This window comes from Lycium ferocissimum, chromosome 1, assembly GCF_029784015.1.
Source record: "Lycium ferocissimum isolate CSIRO_LF1 chromosome 1, AGI_CSIRO_Lferr_CH_V1, whole genome shotgun sequence".
NCBI lineage: Eukaryota > Viridiplantae > Streptophyta > Magnoliopsida > Solanales > Solanaceae > Lycium > Lycium ferocissimum.
Window position 1 is genome coordinate 69,813,373 of NC_081342.1, and position 18,390 is coordinate 69,831,762.

The 18,390-nt window shown below is 37.2% G+C and overlaps 3 protein-coding genes across 3 annotated transcripts; 2 read left to right on the forward strand and 1 right to left on the reverse strand.

The window, feature by feature from the left end:
• The first annotated feature begins 483 nt into the window (after positions 1-483).
• LOC132058932 (beta-amylase 3, chloroplastic-like) lies at positions 484-4,810 on the forward strand. The gene is made up of 4 exons (XM_059451366.1): positions 484-1,148; positions 1,957-2,167; positions 2,967-3,077; positions 3,570-4,810. Exons 1-4 carry the CDS (start codon positions 634-636, stop codon positions 4,356-4,358), a joined length of 1,626 nt encoding a protein of 541 aa, XP_059307349.1. The 5' UTR covers positions 484-633; the 3' UTR covers positions 4,359-4,810.
• Positions 4,811-5,792: 982 nt separating this feature from the next.
• On the forward strand, positions 5,793-8,635 carry LOC132058942 (large ribosomal subunit protein eL43). The gene is made up of 5 exons (XM_059451378.1): positions 5,793-5,904; positions 7,325-7,364; positions 8,090-8,178; positions 8,310-8,392; positions 8,474-8,635. The coding sequence occupies exons 1-5, from the start codon at positions 5,902-5,904 to the stop codon at positions 8,535-8,537; spliced, it is 279 nt and encodes a 92-aa protein (XP_059307361.1). The 5' UTR covers positions 5,793-5,901; the 3' UTR covers positions 8,538-8,635.
• Positions 8,636-9,573: 938 nt separating this feature from the next.
• LOC132067127 (peroxidase 41-like) lies at positions 9,574-10,539 on the reverse strand. Its single transcript, XM_059460256.1, has one exon. The coding sequence runs from the start codon at positions 10,537-10,539 to the stop codon at positions 9,574-9,576; it is 966 nt and encodes a 321-aa protein (XP_059316239.1).
• Positions 10,540-18,390: the final 7,851 nt, after the last annotated feature.

Here is an 18,390-nt window from a genome sequence, read left to right on the forward strand (position 1 = left end):
TTTATTAGAAGCAAAAATTAAATTGTGGTAATGAAGGTGAAGTAATATTTTAGACGTGTGGCAAGCTATTCTTTAGGTCATGGATGTGTCAGTTTCTGTTGGTTCAGCTCTTCCACTGCCAGCTTAATTAAGAACTTACTCTTTGTTCTCCTCTCAATTGCTACTAATCTTAGCTAAAAGATGGCATAATTAAATTAGAATATATACTAGCATGTTGCGACATTGAAGATAGAATACTATGTAAGTCAGATTGTGTTTGATAGACACACTTGAGGACGAGTTCAGGGGTTCAATAGGAACAACACTTAGTTAAGATGTCAAAATGGGAAAAGGAAACAAGTTCAAGGGCTGCATATGTATTAAGCCAATTAAGAATTACAAATATTGTGTTTTATGTGTCATTCATCAAGTTGAGGTAGGCCTTGAAACGGTATATATGCTGACATGTTTTTGAACTTTTGTACTTTTTTCCCTTTAATTTCCTAAGATAGAACTCTCCAAATTTGCCTCCTCCATACAACCAATATTGAATCCCCTTTATAAATATACATCCCCAATCTTCACTAATTCCTACCTCACTTCTATTTTTAAAATCTCTTCTATTTCTCATAACACACACATACACGAAAAAAAATGGCTTTAACACCTTGCTCTTCAACTTCTTTTATCAATAAAAAAGAAAGAAAAAATTATAGAACACATGATGATATCTCAAGCATGATTTGCTTTGCCAAAATGAATCCACCATCATGCAATCTCAAAGCAAAAAGTTCCAATCAAGATGTTCAATTCTTGGCTCCCAATATGGAAGAAAGAGAGAAGCTCCATGGGCTCTCAAGTAGCACTCATAGCAACAATAGTAGCACAAAAGTGCCTGTTTTTGTGATGTTACCACTTGACACTATAGCAATTGGAGGCAACTTGAATAAGCCAAGAGCTATGAATGCAAGTTTGATGGCATTAAAAAGTGCTGGAGTTGAAGGAGTAATGGTGGATTGTTGGTGGGGTTTGGTTGAAAAAAATGGACCTTTGAAGTATAATTGGGAAGGATATGATGAACTTGTCAAGATGGTTCAAGCACATGGATTGAAGCTTCAAGTTGTCATGTCTTTTCATCAGTGTGGTGGCAATGTCGGAGATTCCTGCAGGTACTACTGATTTCTTCTGTCCTTTTTATCTGTCGTTTAAGGTTTTGACATACCTGTTAGAAAATAATTTGATAGCATCGGTCAATTAATCATAAGAAGTGCTATTTGACTATTTTACCCTTTAGTACCTCGTCGAATGAGTAATGTAATGACAATATACCTTCTTGAATAGTAATAGTGGAATTGAAATGAAAAAAACTAACGTTTCTTGATTTCCTGGAGTTCAAATATTTTGGAGGGTAATATATATAAATCTCCTTTAGCATTTTTTTTGTTTTTGCTTTAACTAATATACTTAAGTAAACCATTATTTGCTAATTTCTCTAGTAGTAACACTTATATTTGTTCTATTTCCAATATGCACCAATAAGCTGCACTATTGCAAGAAAAAATTCAGCCTAATTGTTGTTAGAATTATACCTATGGCCAAAACCCTATATATCCTACTATTGCAGCCAATGGAGAAGCTACCCTTATTCAAGGGGAGTAAATTGACACCTTTTCGTTAAAAAATTACACTGTATAGATATGTCGATATAAATTTTTTATGTTTCCATCATATGTTGGATCCCATTGAAAGGTGTAAATTATATTTTGACTCTCCTTACTCCTTAGTGACAATCTTGGCTTCGCCACTGATTTGTAGCATCCTTAAATCTTAAGATCTTCCCTTTTATGCAATGGATCTACAGTAAATGTTCAAATCTTTTTTGAGATTAAGTTGGTAGAAATTAAATTTATTTTTAACTGTTTAGACTTGAAAAGAAAAATAAATTGTATCTAAAAATAGCTAATTGATTTTTTGCAGTATCCCTCTACCCCCATGGGTACTTGAAGAAATCAGCAAAAATCCTGATCTTGTGTATACAGACAGATCAGGCAGGAGAAATCCTGAGTACATTTCCTTAGGTTGTGATCTATTACCAGTACTCAGAGGAAGAACACCAATTCAAGTCTACACTGATTATATGCGAAGTTTTAGAGAAAGATTCAAGAATTACTTGGGAGATGTTATAGTGGTAAGTCTAAGTTTTCTTCAGTCTCTCATAATCTAAGTTGTCATTTTATTGTGACGAGTTGAAGTCCTACGTACTGGCGGTATAAAAAGTTAATTATAAGATCAGGTCGCCTAAAAGCTACTTGTTGGTCATTCTATATAATAAACATTAATGCCCCCATGACTTAGCTCACTTGGCAAAGGTTGAGAAACGTTGTGGCTTCGGTCACTGGTTCGCACCCTATACCAAGTGGAGAAGGGTGGGGGACTGGTTCGCACCCGAATTTTAAAGGTTGCAGTTTGTCCTAAGGGTTGGCTCCAGATGGATTTCTCAATAATTTAGAAGAAATGATAAGAAACCTATTATGACACGTTAAATTACATTAATGATATGAATATTTTTTATACTGTAAGTGTATATAACCTAAATCGGTTGATGCAATTCTCTGTGTTGATTTATCAAATTCTAAGGCAGCAACTCCAAGGATAAGGATTTGACTTATTTACACACAAACATGCATAACACTGGGGAAAAAGAGTTAATATGAAGTCAAAAGTGGAAGAGGATATGTATTTTAGGAAAGACACAGCAATGTTTTACAAAATAGGGAAAGAAAATGGGTAAAGAAAACAAGTGAAAGATCAAAATCAATGAATTACTTTATGTCAATCTCAAGTGACCTACTAAACTTGTTTGTTTAGCCAAATACAAATGGTGGACCACTAAAAAAGTATATAAGTCACATATTAGGGACCACAATTTGCCTTTGCTAAAACAAAAGAGAAACTTGAAATTGAAATTCTTTTTTTTTCTTCTACAGGAAATACAAGTGGGAATGGGTCCTTGTGGGGAACTAAGATATCCATCTTATCCAGAAAGCAATGGTACTTGGAGATTTCCTGGTATTGGTGAATTCCAGTGCTATGACAAGGTAACATTTTTTTCCTTCTATATTTTGAAATATTAATGTTGTTACTTACATGTAAAATCCAAGATTATATAAGTAGCCAGAGACACTGGTGCAGCCAAGAATTCTGACAGGGGATTAAGAAATACACGGATATCACACCTATGTTGCTCGAACACTTTAATATGGATCGGTATGTGTCAGATCCTTGAAAAGTTATTGTATTTTTGGAGGATCCGACGCGGTGGGGGCAACAAATTTGAAAGGTCCGAGCAACATAGCCTAAAACAATTTTTGAGCCACTTTTGTCACTACTAGAAGCGTCTCTTATATCAAGACGATTTAACAACGTAAATATATACAGAAAATATTGTTTTTTCCTTATATTGTACAGTATTTATAATTTTCTAACTAAGGGAATTCAATTGAATCCAGTCAAACCATGCATGTAGCTCCGCCCCGGCTAGAGATTTCCAAACAAACAACTAACCTTGTCCTTTGTTGAAATTATAACAGTACATGAAAGCTTCACTAGCAGCATCAGCACGAGCAATGGGAAACGAATCGTGGGGCCGAGGTGGGCCCCACGATTCCGGACAGTACAACCAGTTTCCAGAGGACACTGGATTTTTCAAAAGGGATGGAACATGGAGCAATGAATATGGACAATTCTTCCTAGAATGGTATTCCGGGAAATTATTAGAACATGGAGACAGAATTCTAGGATCAGCAGAAGGCATATTCAAAGGAACAGGAGCTAAATTATCAGGCAAAGTAGCTGGAATTCATTGGCATTATAACACAAGATCACATGCAGCAGAATTAACAGCAGGGTACTATAACACAAGAAATAGAGATGGTTACCTACCTATAGCACGTATGTTCGCGAAACATGGGGTCGTGTTTAACTTTACGTGCATGGAAATGAGGGATGGCGAGCAGCCACAACACGCGAATTGCTCGCCAGAAGGTTTGGTTCGACAGGTGAAGAATGCGACTAGAATTGTCGGAGTAGAACTAGCAGGAGAAAACGCGCTAGAGAGGTATGATGGAGGAGGATATGCACAAGTTTTGAGTACAAGTAGAGCAGAAGGAGGAAATGGATTGAGTGCATTTACATACTTGAGATTGAACAAAAGGCTGTTCGAGCCCGAGAATTGGAGAAATCTCGTCGAATTTGTGAAGAACATGTCGGAGGGAGGTAACACGCGACTTCCTGAATGTGATTCGAGCAGAACAGACCTATATGTTAGATTTGTCAAACAGAGTCATGACAAGAAAACTGCAGAGGCTACAGTTGTTTAAAGATATTCATTTGCCCTCGGGGCTTTGGTCCAGTGGTAAGAGCGGAATGTTTAATATGTCGATTATGCGCACGTCACGAGTTTGAACTCTACCACAGACAAAAGTCTAGTGTTTAAATATGGAGAAGAGTAGAAGGGATGACTCAGTATTCACCGAGTTTTGAACCATCTGCCAACTAATTTTCGGTGATTTCTCGGTTCTAAGGAAAATGTAGTCATCAATGTACATGTAAAATAGTCACTCCTTTATAGTATAGCAGATGCAACGTGAATAAAAGCTAAAAACTACTACATTATGGAGTAGTACCTAGCCCCTAAAAGTCTGAAAACTATTTATTATTTCTGCAACTATAGGACTCAAATAAGTATATTCTTTTCTTTGTACAACTATAATAATTTTGGCCTTTCCACATAATATTGAAGTAAAAAAGCTCCTAGTGGTGTTTACCTACAGACTATTTGTTTGTTCATATTTCTTCTTACTCCCTGGTCTTGTGATACTAAAATTAAACAACTTGAGTCTCTACAAAAAAGAAAAACAGAAAGTAACTTCGCCTCCTCATTTTTTACCCTCTTAATATAAAGAAACTCAATATATATTTTTATATGCACATTAGTCTATGAACAAAATTGAAAATTAAACCCAGTAGCTCTCAAATCCATTCCTGTAATTCTCTCCATTATATACCACAATTTCTTCTACATCAAATAGAGCTGATTAATTTATCTTAAAATGTAAAATCCAAAATGGAGATTTTTACAGAGCACCCGTCCATCAAAACAATCCGGTAAATATATTGTTCGTCTATATACATATGATATACATATCTTATACATAACTAGTGTATTTTTTTTAAGATCTTTCAGAAACAACCTCTTTACCTCCACGAGGTAGAGTTAAGGTCTGGGTACACTCTACTCTCCTTTAGTCCCCACTTGTGCAATTATTTGTATCGTATATAAAATTTTGAATATATGGCTAGAGGTTGGAATTATTTTTGGTGAACTGCCAAATATTTACCTTTTCCCAAAAAAAAAAAGAAAAAAAAAAGGGTCATTTGCACTTTTTCCCTCATCACATGCTAGTCTTTAATTTTTGTCCCTCATGACAAACAACCTTTTTCCGGGATAAAAGTTTATATTTCCGCATCATAATATCCCACAAATTAAGCCCTGCATAACTTTTGTACTTAAAAAAACTTATGTCCCACTAGGCATAAGTTTGATCGTTAAAGGACAACAATTAACAGCCAAATACCATTCGGTCATCTAGTTATATACACAGTGTATAGGTATATACATATACTATACAGTCCTAGACAGGTGAAGTTTATAAAGAGTATATTATTTCGGCCATGTTTTGTAAACTAGATGGTGTAAGGATACATTTCCGTAAGTTTCCCAAAAAGTAGGAGGCAAGGCCTGGTGTAAATTTGGGCCAGTCCAACTGGGCCTCAACACAACCCGATCCATAAGAGATATCTAGGGTTTCCTCTACTAACGCCCTTTCATTGAGAACCGAAGAACACATACATTCACCGAAGATGGTAACCTCTCATTTTCATACATATATTAGCTGAATGTTTTGGATTTTGTTCATAATTTGTGTTTTCGGTAATTGATTTCTCTTTAACAGTGTTAAAATATGTTAATTCAGTAGTTTTTTGGCTTTCCTGTGAATTTTTCAACTCTCTGTTACGTATTTGATTTTGTTTTTCTTCATAATTTGTGTTTTTTGTGATTGATTTCAGTTTTTCTATGTTTAAATATGCTAATTCAGTAGTTTTTTGGCTTTCCTGTGAATTTACATATTTGAGCTGAATTTTTTGGATTTTTCTTCATAATTAGTTATTGATTTCTGTTTATATGTGTTAAAGTATACTTATTTTTGGATGTCCTGTGAACTTTTCAACTCTTTACATACATATTTCAACTTTTCTTCATAATTTGTGTTTTCGGTGATTGAATTTTTTTTTTTTTTTTTTTTTTGTGTTAAAATACTCTTTTTTTGAAGTTTTATTGGCTTTCCTGTGAATTTTGAGCTCTCTACAGACATATTTGAGCTGGATTTTCTTCGTAATTTGTGTTTTCGATAATTGATTTCTGTTTATCTATGTTAAAGTATGCTAATTCAGTAGTTTTTTTGCTGTTTCATACATATTTGAGCTGAATTTATTGGATTTTCTTCGTAATTTGTGTTTTTGGTAATTGATTTTTTTTTTTTTTTTGTGTGTTAAAATACTCTTTTTTGGAGGTTTATTGGCTATACCTGTGAATTTTGCGACTCTGTAGATAGATATTTGAGCTGAGTTTATTGGATATTCTTCATATTTTGTGTTTTCGGTGACTGATTTCGGTTTTTCTGTGTTAAAATATGCTTGTTCAGGAGGTATAGTTTTGTTTTTTCGTCGAATATTGTCTTATTTTACTTTGATAAGGTGTTAAAAGGACCTATTTTTCTGGTATCCTGGAATTGGAGCTGTTTTTCTCAGATTAGCGATGAAAACATCCACAGAATTAGTACATAAGCATAGGCAGATAAGGTTTTTAAGCTAGCCAGACGTGAGTTTTTGAAAGTTTTTACCACTATGTGACGCTCTTTGGTGCTGCGTATTTCTCCTTTAATCGAATGATTTGGTAAAAAGGTGTCTTTAGAAAACTAAAATGTTAATTTGTTCCTGAGATTGAGTTCTCTAGGCTTATTTTGGTGTAACATTTTTATAGAAAGATAGCGGGTTTGATGAATTTGGATTGAGAGGTTGAATGTTTATAAACGAGCAATTATATTATGAATTACTGGCCCACTAAGATATTGAGAATAACATCTTTTCTTGTAGAGGTGGGCTTGTTTATTCCACCATTGATGGCAGACCTAGTTATAGACTACTTTAGATGATGTAGATGCATTGTTCAGTTGAAGTTTTTTTAGATGAGTTATAAAATAACATACCTTTTTTTTTTCTGCAGACTAAGAGGACCAAGAAGGCCGGAATTGTCGGGAAATATGGTAAGTTGATGATTTGTTAAAAATTTCCTTTTTTCACGGTGCATGTTGCAGTTTTGAAAAGATGAATACACAGATAGAACTATGTTTACCGCTACACATGAATATGGTTGATCAAGTTGCTTTAATAAATATTTCAAAAATTACTTTTTTCTTGGCTAGAATGGCGAGCCAACCTGAATCTGAGTAAACCACAGGTTAGCTTCACTCAGTTAAAATAGATGTGGCAATAAACAACAACATACCCAGTGTAATCCCATAAGTGGGGTCTGGACAATATTCCTAGTATTGTAGCACACATTTTGTGTGCATGTTATTTGAAATTTGTGTAACTTTAGTTTATTCATTTCAACAATACTAGCTAAAAAATTTAATGGGATAATCTTTTGATGACTTTTCAAGCAAATAAAAAGGAGAGCTCATATAGGAGAATAACAAAATGGAGGTTCCTTTGTGGATTGCAAAAGCTTTGTAATTTTTTCTCCACAGAACTGTGCTTATTGTAGGAAAGCTGCTGTCTTTTCATATAATTAGTTGACTGAAGTATTACCTTCCCCCTGGTAGTGTTCCACTAGTTGTTTGATTGATACTCCTATATAACATACTTTTTCATTTAACATTGATTTTTGTACTTAGATGGCCTTTTTCATCTTTTGCAGTTGCATAGAATGCATTCTGTTTTTGCGTCTGGCAATGTCATGTCTCTAAATATCTCTTTATATATTTAGGTACCCGTTATGGTGCCAGTCTGCGAAAGCAGATTAAGAAAATGGAGGTTAGCCAGCATAGCAAGTACTTCTGCGAGTTTTGTGGAAAGGTATGATCTTCTGGTGCTTTTGAATTAATTAGAAGCACACAATGTGATTTAACTATCTCCGGAATGACTTTCTGCTCCTTGGTTTGTCTCAAATACACGTATTCTGAATATACACTTGTTATTTTGAGCAGTACGCCGTGAAGAGAAAAGCTGTGGGTATTTGGGGCTGTAAAGATTGCGGCAAAGTCAAAGCAGGCGGTGCTTATACGTTGAAGTAATTCCCGTCTCTATATTTTCTTTTCATTTTTTTTACCTTTTTTGCGCAAATAACTGATTCCTCTTTTTTCATCAATAGCACTGCAAGTGCTGTGACAGTTAGGAGCACAATCCGAAGACTGAGGGAGCAAACCGAGAGTTAGAGTAATCATCAATCGACCTTTTTGCTTATCTGCTTATGATGTGTCTACGGAATTTTGAGATAGAATATGTTTTTCAATTTTAAGACCATTTTGATGTTTGTGAATGCTCAATTTGTTATCGTCTCCATCTTTTCTTGCATGAGTTTTTGTCAATATGGTATTGACTTCTCGGATGCTCGGGCTAAATGGTTGCTATTTCTGATTACAATGCAAGGTATAGGTGCTAGGTGAAATTTGATTTGCCAATTTCATGGGGAAAATAATCTATGAGCATGTAAGAGGAGATGCTGAAAATAAATGTGAGTTAGAAGCATGTCACAAGTCTGTTATTTAAGTGGAGAGGGGTAGAGGACGGGGCTTATAATCCACAGAGTTTTAAATCGTGTGATACTGACCTTTGGAACTTTTCGAGCATAAAAATAAAAATAAAATCTGACCACTGATTCAAAAATGAAAGCTCCCTGCTCCTTGCTACTTGTTTTTTTAGATAATTTCTCGATTTTTGTGTCATATGTGCGGAGTGGTCATGCTAATTTTCAGTATTATTCCAACTTTCACACAGGATCAAATCCAAAAAAAAAAAGAAAAGAGAATTGTGATAGCTAGATTGGCAACCAACATTAAAATAAATGAATCTCTAAATGGTGAATTGGTCGAATAAAATGAGTTTAATTTGAATAGAGCACACAGTATACATTTATATTGCCAACTTCATCAAGTTTGAAATTGGAACATCATTCATTGATTTGACAAGTATGTAATGCACAACTTATGTGATGGTATCATATCGATAAAAAAAGATGGAATAAAATTTCAGAAAGGAAGAAATTACTTGTTCCCTGATATGGTCGTGCAAAACTTACAAAAAAATGATCAAATAATCACAATACTAATAGTTTTCTTATCCAATATTGTCATTCATCATTACGTATAAGCACAAATTCTACAGATCATCATGGAGAGTTCTTCTTGGATCATTCAAAATCCAAACAAAACCATGTAATTTCATGTCAAGTTCTTTCTCTTTTTTCCTCTTTCAAGTGTGAGCACTGTTGATAGCATCACATCTCTTCCTTACCTCTCCTTGTTCACCAATCTTGACTTGATATACACTTAGTTTCTCCATTGCATGACCAAAATCACTAGCAAAAGCAAAAGCATCTTTGGCATATAATTCAACAAATGGCCTTGTCCTAGGATCACTATATAATAATTGGTCTGAACCTAGGACACCTATGCCCTTCATTAAATTCTTGAACAACACATTGTCAAAATTACCAGGACTTATGACATCTAAGAAGGCTGCCATGTCATTGTTAATAGTATAATTTGCACACATTGTTCTCAATCTCTCAACTAATATTGGGTTCATTGAAGGGTCAGGAGTGGGAAAAATTCTGTGAGCAAATTCCTTACAATGAACAAATCCAATCGTGTGTCCACCGCCAATCAACACAACCATGTCCTTGACATCAAAGCCCATATCTTGGAATTTCTTGATCATTAGGTCAACTGTCGCGTTCGCCCGGGTTAGGTGTGCTTCCACGTTTGAAACGTTGGAAACTAGACTGTCTTTTCTTCCCAATTGGATTTTGTAATGGGGCCCGCCGGTCATGATGATGAGGTTCCTCGTGGCGGTCGCTAGGATGTCGGCGCAGGACACGACGCCGGGGCAGGCGAGCTCAAGGGCAGTCTTGATGCGGGTGATCAAGTCGAACGCGTCACCTGCGAGGGAATGGTTGATGTCGTAGTCGAGCTCGGATTTGTTGAAAGCGGTGGGCTTGATAAGGACGGAGGCATCACATCCATCCACAGCGCAGTCATGGAAAAACACGCGAAGGGTAGCAGCCGCGGTGACAGGGAATTGCATTTGTTTTTGTTGAGTGATGTCCCTCACTATAGCATCAAATTGTGGACATGTTTTGGCATAGTAGTCCAATGTGAGTTGTGCATGAGAAAAAGCAAGAGATGAAAACAAGAGGAGAAGCAATGGCCAAGCCATTGTTTATTTTTTTGGTTAAAATAAAAAAGAGAGAAGAGAACAGATCAAAAAAAGACCTGTTTCTTCTCACAAAAGATGATTATGGAGTCAAGTTCCAAAAGGGGTTACAAAAAGCTAAACTCATTTGATAATGAAACAAGAAAATAATGTAGAGAAGAAGAATTGGATGAGAATTAGCGTTGTGGTTAAGAGATATCTCAGGGAAAGAGTGGTTAATTATATTTTTATTTATTCATCTAATTAATTTTGTTTGGCTTTTTTCTTTTTTTTCTTTTTGTGATTGAAGAATTTCGGTTAAGCATAACATGCGGTTGATCGACCACTTGTTTGAAAAAATAATACCTATCTGTTTCATTTTGATTACAATATTTTAAGAGGTTAAATTTTATACAATCTGGTAAAAATATTAACGAACTTGTCATCACGATTCACGAGTAAATCTCTGTGATAAACATTAATTGATAATCTGGTAAAAATGGTAATGAACTCAATCACGAGAAAAACTACGTTGATAGTATAAAAGATCTTTACACATTGTGCGTCATAAGTTATAACCATGGATGAGCTATAATATTAGATCAGACGGACCCAGTAGCTTTCGATTAGATATTGTATTTGTATTAGAAAATTCATTAAATATATATAAATATTTAATTATGAATAGTAACTAAAACTAGTTATGAGTTTGATGACAAGTTCAGGACATATAAACTTCAAATCCTGGTCAGACTCTACCTCTTCACTTATAACTTAAATCCAATTTTAATTTGATATCCAACATCGATTCGAGTATACATTTGATTTTCTTGGGGACATGGACTGCATAGGTTGAGAACTGTATTTTTCTTATTTTGATTTGCAGAATTGATTCATCATATATGGTGTAAACAACGGAATTTTATTAAATTTAAATCCGTAGGAAATTCGGATTATATTAAATTCAAGATATATTAGTCCAAATAAATTATGGGCTAATATAATTGAATTGACTATTTAAGTCCAATAAATATGAATTTGATTAATGATCCGATGCTATTGGGCTAATCCATTAATTTGGGCTATAAATAATGAGCCCACTTTGCTAAGCCCAAAATGTCATCTAATCGTAGAGGCCCAAATTGGTGTCACATGTCAAATGACGTGGCACGCCAAGTCAAACGAAAGAGCCAATAGGATCATGCCACGTGTCAAAATGATGTAGCATGCCTAGTCAAATCAAAGGCCAATGAAGATGCGCCACATGTACAAGTGACATGTTCCGGCCAATCAAATATCGACATGTCGCCCAAATCGATTGGTGGAAAGAAGTCCGTCCTTATCACAACTCCTCCATCCTACAACTATAAATAGAGTCCATAATTCGAAAGAAAGGAAGTTCTAACAAGAAGCCGAGAGAGCTCGTGGATCAAACGCGCGCATTTCTCTACATGGAAAGCACTCAAGTATTTCTCTAGAAGTTCTAGAGATCCGACGAAGATTCAAGACCAAGCTCAAAAGCCCTTGAATTCAAGTCCAAGTCAAAATCAAATCCATCAAGTTCAAGATCAAGCTCGAAAGCCCTTGAATTTATTGTTGAAAAGACGAATCGAGGAATCATAGAGATTGTAACACTCATATTCTCAAAATCAAATACAACGATTGTTGCGATATTTTTCTCTGTCTTGATTATTATTTTCTCGACGCGAATTTTATTGTCTACAAATTCTGGCACGCCAATGGGACAATCTCTACCTCTCATCTCAACTTTTCAATCATCAAAGTTTAACAACATCGAGATGACTTCAGAGAAGATCAACTCCAAATTAATTTCCTCTAAGGTTTCTAACTCCAAGTTCTCTCGTCGATGTGGAAAGCATCCTCGACATTACCTTTGGTAGCATTGGACCCGATTACGAGGAGCAAAGCAAGCATGTTGGGACAATAAGCACTCCAAGTGTCGTCCGTAACAACTCTGTTTTTGGATCTTCATCTCCAAAGGAGCAAGATCCTCTCTATCGATGCATCGGAGGAAGGAAGCGACATTGCCGAAAAGATTAAGAAGACTCTAGCTCTACTTGATCTCTGCGGATCCAAGAACTCGCTATGAAGGATGATGATGATACTTGGACGAATCCTCTCCACTCACACCACGAAGTAGGCACCAAAGATCAACTTACGCGATAATCCATGCTATTCTCCAACATCCCCAACAATCACGCAGCAATGGTAACTAACGCTTCGTCGATGGAGGAGACAACGGCAAACTTGGAAAAAGTGATTGATGGCTTAGCCAAGCATGTGCAAAATCAAGACGCTCGGATTGAGAAGTTGATGGACAAGATGGATGGATTAATGGAAGGAGAATCCATCCACGCATCTGGGAAGGGTCCAGAAGTACAAGAGACTGAACCTCGTGCAAAACAAGTACCACCTACCAAGGAAATTCCTGTTTCTTCTGAAGGGATGATTCCGCTTGACCGACTAAAGGAGTTCATCGAAGGGACTATCAAGGATAGGTACGAAGTTGTCGCCAAGTCTTCGTTTACTTACGGAAAGCCGTACACTACAAGAATTGATAGCTTCAAGATGCCACGCCGGTTATCAACCTCCCAAATTTCGGTAAGAATTGAAGGCAAGGAAATCCAGTAACGTGTTGCACATTTTGTTGAAACATGTAACAACGCCGGGACCTATGGAGACTATCTCGTCAAACGAGTTCGTCCGCTCCTCAAAGGAAATGCCTTCGACCGGTACACCGATCTTGAGCCTAATTCTATCGATAGTTGGGAGCAACTGAGAAGCGAGTTCCTCGATCGCTTTATAGCACAAGGCGTACCGTGAGCATGGTTGAGCTTACAAGCACTCGCCGCAGGGAAGGGCGAATCCGCTATCGATTTCATCAACCGATGGAGAAATGCGAGTCTAAACCGCAAAGATAGGCTCGCGAAGCTTCTGCGATAGAGATGTGTATCCAAGGAATGCACCGGGGGCTTCACGACATATTGCAAGGAATTAAGCCAAGGTCTTTTGAAGAACTAGCTACTCGTGCTCATGACATGGAGTTGAGCATGTCTTCTACTGGGAATGAAGTAATGCCTGACTACGACCCTTGCAAAGGAAAGGACAAGCAGGAACCCAAGAAATGGAGCAAGTTCGTTCCTAAGAGTGACAACAAAGAATCTATGAACGTCAATGTCTCGCCCGTAAAGTTTACTACGAAGGTGAGCAAGAAGCAGAGTATGAAAGCAACTTCCTTCCAAGATAACAAAAGTCGAAAGTCGACCTTGAAGGAGATGCAAGAAAGAGAATACCCCTTCCTGGATTCTGATGTCCCTGAAATTTTTGATGAATTACTTGAGCTGAAACTCATTGAGTTACCAGAGATGAAGCGGCCCAACGAAGCTGGAAGAACAAACGACCCGAACTATTGCAAATATCATCGACTTGTGGGTCATCCTCTTGAGAAGTGCTTTGTCTTCAAGGACAAAGTTATGCAGTTGGCTAATGAAAACAAGATTCTGCTTGATGATGAGAAGGCAAGTTCGAATCAAATCTCTATCACCTTTGGCTCTTTCGATCCGGTCCAGATATGCAGCTTTGAAGAACATGAGGGAGGACTATTGGAGGAAGATAGAACCCAAGTTGATGAAGCCAATGATGAAGGTTGGATTCTGGTGACTAGGCGGAGACGCTGTAAAACAAGTCCACAAAAAGAATCATCTACACAACCAACAAGGAAAAGGATGGTCAGAAGACTAAGGAAGCAGAAATCAGTTGAGCGTCCGAAGAAAGCAAAAGTAGAGGACAACTACCACCAAGAACTTGAGACATCACTTTGGTATTTCGTGACAATATTTGATGTCTTGATCTCTTTGTGAATACCCATGAGTTTATGGGGCATTCCTCGTTACATAATAACGGACAATGGCAAGCCATTTGATAACAAATTGATGAACAAGATTTGCGATCTCTTCGGCTTCAAGCAGCGTAAATCTTCTATGTATCATGCTGCCGCCAACGGTCTAGCTGAAGCGTTCAATAAGACTTTGTGTAACTTGTTGAAGAAGATTGTCTCCAAGTCCAAAAAGGATTGGCATGAACGAATGGAAGAAGCCTTGTGGGCATATAGGACAACTTACCGCACACTAACGCAAGCAACCCCATACTCGCTTGCTTATGGAGTTGAAAACGATCCTACCACTTGAGCGCCAAATACCTTCTTTACGACTTGCTATTCAAGAAGGGCTCACCGAAGAGGAAAATGCTCGATTGCGTCTTGCGGAGTTAGAAGCACTTGATGAGAAAAGGCCGGAGGCTCAACAAAATCTTGAATGTTATCAAGCCCGTCTATCTCGTGCCTTCAACAAAAAGGTTCGCTCGAGGTCCTTCCAAGTGGGAGATCAAGTCCTTGCGAAGAAGACCCATCATCGTTTCCCATAAGTCCGGGGGCAAATTCACCTCAAAATGGGATGGACCATATGTCGTGCAAGAAGCATATTCAAGTGGCGCTTACAAGCTTGTTGATGCGGATGGCCTGAGGATCGGTCCTATCAACGCAAAGTTCTTGAAGAAGTACTATCCTTGAATAAGATGATACTCCTGGCCCGCAAGAGTATAAACTGTGCACGGCACCCAAAAAAAAAAAATCAGTCCGCTAGGTTGAAAATCTCGCAAGAGGCGGCCTAGTCAAAAGTTAGGACACAAAGAAAAAAAAAAAGTCCGCTAGGTTGAAAATCTCGCAAGGGGCGGCCTTGGCAAAAGTTAGGACAAAAAAAAAAAAAAAAAAAACTCACTTTTCTGAACTACGGTATGACTTGATCCTCTTCACCGAGGTACGTAGGCGCTTAGAGTTTTATTCTAAGTTGCCGCATGAGTCAAAAAAAAAAAAAAAAAAAAAAACATCCCCTATGCGTTGTTCAAAATGAAGTTCGCCTAACCAGCGCATGGAGATCGTACATACAAGCATCCTTTTGCTTCAATTCGGACTTTCACTAAATATCAGTAGTCCAACGAAGGCAAATCTCCATGACAAATGGGTTTCTCCAATGGAATGACTGTAATCTCTTAGCAAGTGGTTAAATCAAGGAGTTAAAGTCTGCAAAACCATTGGTCTCCAAATTGAAGGCCTCAAATCCGACAACTCTTTGAGTTAAAGTCCAAAGACATCGCAACTGCAACGCAAAGCCTTCAAATATGTTAGTCTTCAAGCTAAAGTTTTAAATTCACCATATTTGCAAGTTGAAGTCTTAGAATCCAGCAAGCCTTTAAGTTCAATCCTTCAAATCCGTCAAGTTTTCAAGTTGGAAAAAAAAATCTAAGGTGGATTTCCCGAATTTATCTGGGATTATCCAAAGGGTTTCCAACTTTGATTTTTGGATACATATTAGATTAGTAAGTCTAGTTTCCTGAGAATTTGGCGGCTCATGATTTTGATGTTCCTACATCGAGATATGAATTTTCTCGATGAAACTGCGCAAATCTGAAACTATCGACGTTTTAACATGTATTGTCAACTTCTTGAATTTATCTGGAACTATTCAGATTGTTGTTGGCTTTGATTTTTGGATGCATGCTAGATTTATGAGTCTAGTTTTTTGGAAATTTTGCGGCTCATGATTTCAACGTCCCTACGTCGAGATATGAATTTTTTTAGCGAGACTGCTCGAATCTGAGAAATATTGGCGTTTCAGCATGTAGAGCCAAATTCTCGGATTTATCTGGGATGACTATATGTTTGTTGACATCGATTTTTGGATACATGCTAGATTTATGAGTCTAGTTTCTTAGGAATTTTGCGTCTCATGATTTCAACGCCCCTACATCGAGATAAGAATTTTTTTGGCGAGACTTGCCGAATCGAGAAATATTGGCGTTTCAGCATACGGGGAGCAAATTCTTGGATTTATCTGGGATGATCTATATGTTTGTTGAGTTTGATTTTTGGACACATGCTATATTTATGAGTCTAGTTTCTTGGGAATTTTATGGCTCATGATTTCAATTCCCCTACGTCGAGATATGAATTTTTGGCAAGATCGCAGAATACGGTAAATATTGGCATTTCAGCATGTAGAGCCAAATTCTTGGATTTATCTGGGACGAGTATCCATCCCTGTGCGCCGTAAGATTACCTTATCGTTCTTAAGGCGGGGACGAGTGGCCATCCCTTTGCGCCGTAAGATTACCTTACCGTTCTTAGGGCGGGGACGGGTGTCCATCCCTTTTGCCTTAAGATTACCTTACCGTTCTTAAGGCGGGGACGAGTGGCCATCCTCTTGCGCCATAAGATTACCTTACCGTTCTTAGGGCGGGAACGAGTATCCATTCCTGTGCGCCATAAGATTACCTTACCGTTCTTAGAGCGGGGACGAGTAACCATCCGCTGCCGTAAGATTACCTTACCGTTCTTAAGGTGGGGACGAGAATCCATCCCTTTGCGCCTCAATATTACCTTCTTCATCCATGGGTCATTCTCTTGAACAAGAATTCATCATTGTCGTTTGAAAAAAAAAAGGAATAAAGAGAAAATGACAATAAACGAAAGCGCTGAAAAAGATATTACCTGTCAAAGATGAATTGATTTGTGAAGATGGCACATTAATGCTCAACAAAGACAAGATCTTGCGGTATATATAGGTAGCAATGGACGGCTATATAGATTCTTATTTTCGATGTAGGACGGTTACTTTGTGATTTGACTCCTAGAAGGATTTGGCTTAGTTAACACTAGTTGAGTTTCATTGGAACTCAGCAAGTGGATGATAGCAGCAAGTGGATCAAATTGCTATCTGATCGTTATCAAATTGAGTTGGAGAATACTAGCAAATAATACATTGCCATGTGGAATTCCTATAAATTAAAGAATGCCACATAGCATAAATTTAACTAGAAAGTTGGGAAGTGTAAACTTCAAAACCCAATCGGGTATAATCAAGTTACGTGGGTATGGGATTTAATATCCCTGGTATTTGTATTGATTTTACTTTAACAAATAAATAAAGAAAAATCATTCAAGAAGCTATCTAAATTAGATATGCTTCATGCCAAATCGAAAAGCATGTGACTCAGTGGAAGACGATATAATTCTGGTAAAATGTTGTTTTTCACGGTACTTCAAACCTCATCAACAAGTTTGCACTTCGACAAGGCTTGAAGTAGGGGGCATTTGTAAACAACGAAATTTTATTAAATTTAAATCCGTAGGAAATTCGGATTATATTAAATTCAAGATATATTAGTCCAAATAAATTATGGGCTAATGTCATTAGATTGACTATTTAAGTCCAATAAATATGAATTTGATTAATGATCGATGCTATTGGGCTAATCCATTAATTTGGGCTATAAATAATGAGCCCGCTTTCTTAGCAAAAATGTAAATCCCAATAAATAGTAATTACGTAGAGGCCCAGGTGGTGTCACGTATCCAAATGACGTGGCACGCCAAGTCAACAGAAAGAGCCAATAGGATCATGCCACGTGTCAAAATGATGTAGCATGCCTAGTCAAATCAAAGGCCAATGAAGATGCGCCACGTGTACAGAGTGACATGTTCCGGCCAATCAAATATCGACATATCACTTAAATGCGATTGGTGGAAAGAAGAAATTACAATGCTCCTTTCATCCATCCTACAACTATAAATAGGGGTCTCATAATTCGGAAAGAGCAAAGTTCTAACAAGAAGCCGAGGGGAGAGCTCGTGGATCAAACGCCGCGATTTCTCTACAAAAGTGAAAGCACTCCAGTATTTCTCTAGAAGTTCTAGAGATCAGACGAAGATTCAAGACCAAGCTCAAAAGCCCTTAGAATTGAGGTCAAAGTCAAAATCAAATCCATCAAGTTCAAGATCAAGCTCAAAAGCCCTTGAAT

What these genes read in the sequence shown, in the direction of transcription:
- LOC132067127 (XM_059460256.1), bottom strand. Translation starts at nt 10,539, where the DNA reads ATGGCTTGGCCATTGCTTCTCCTCTTGTTTTCATCTCTTGCTTTTTCT.
- LOC132058932 (XM_059451366.1), top strand. Translation starts at nt 634, where the DNA reads ATGGCTTTAACACCTTGCTCTTCAACTTCTTTTATCAATAAAAAAGAA. An exon ending in AATGTCGGAGATTCCTGCAG is followed by an intron (nt 1,149 to 1,956) that starts GTACTACTGATT and finishes GATTTTTTGCAG; the next exon opens with TATCCCTCTACCCCCATGGG. An exon ending in ACTTGGGAGATGTTATAGTG is followed by an intron (nt 2,168 to 2,966) that starts GTAAGTCTAAGT and finishes TTTCTTCTACAG; the next exon opens with GAAATACAAGTGGGAATGGG.
- LOC132058942 (XM_059451378.1), top strand. An exon ending in CGGAATTGTCGGGAAATATG is followed by an intron (nt 7,365 to 8,089) that starts GTAAGTTGATGA and finishes TTATATATTTAG; the next exon opens with GTACCCGTTATGGTGCCAGT. An exon ending in GGCGGTGCTTATACGTTGAA is followed by an intron (nt 8,393 to 8,473) that starts GTAATTCCCGTC and finishes TTTCATCAATAG; the next exon opens with CACTGCAAGTGCTGTGACAG.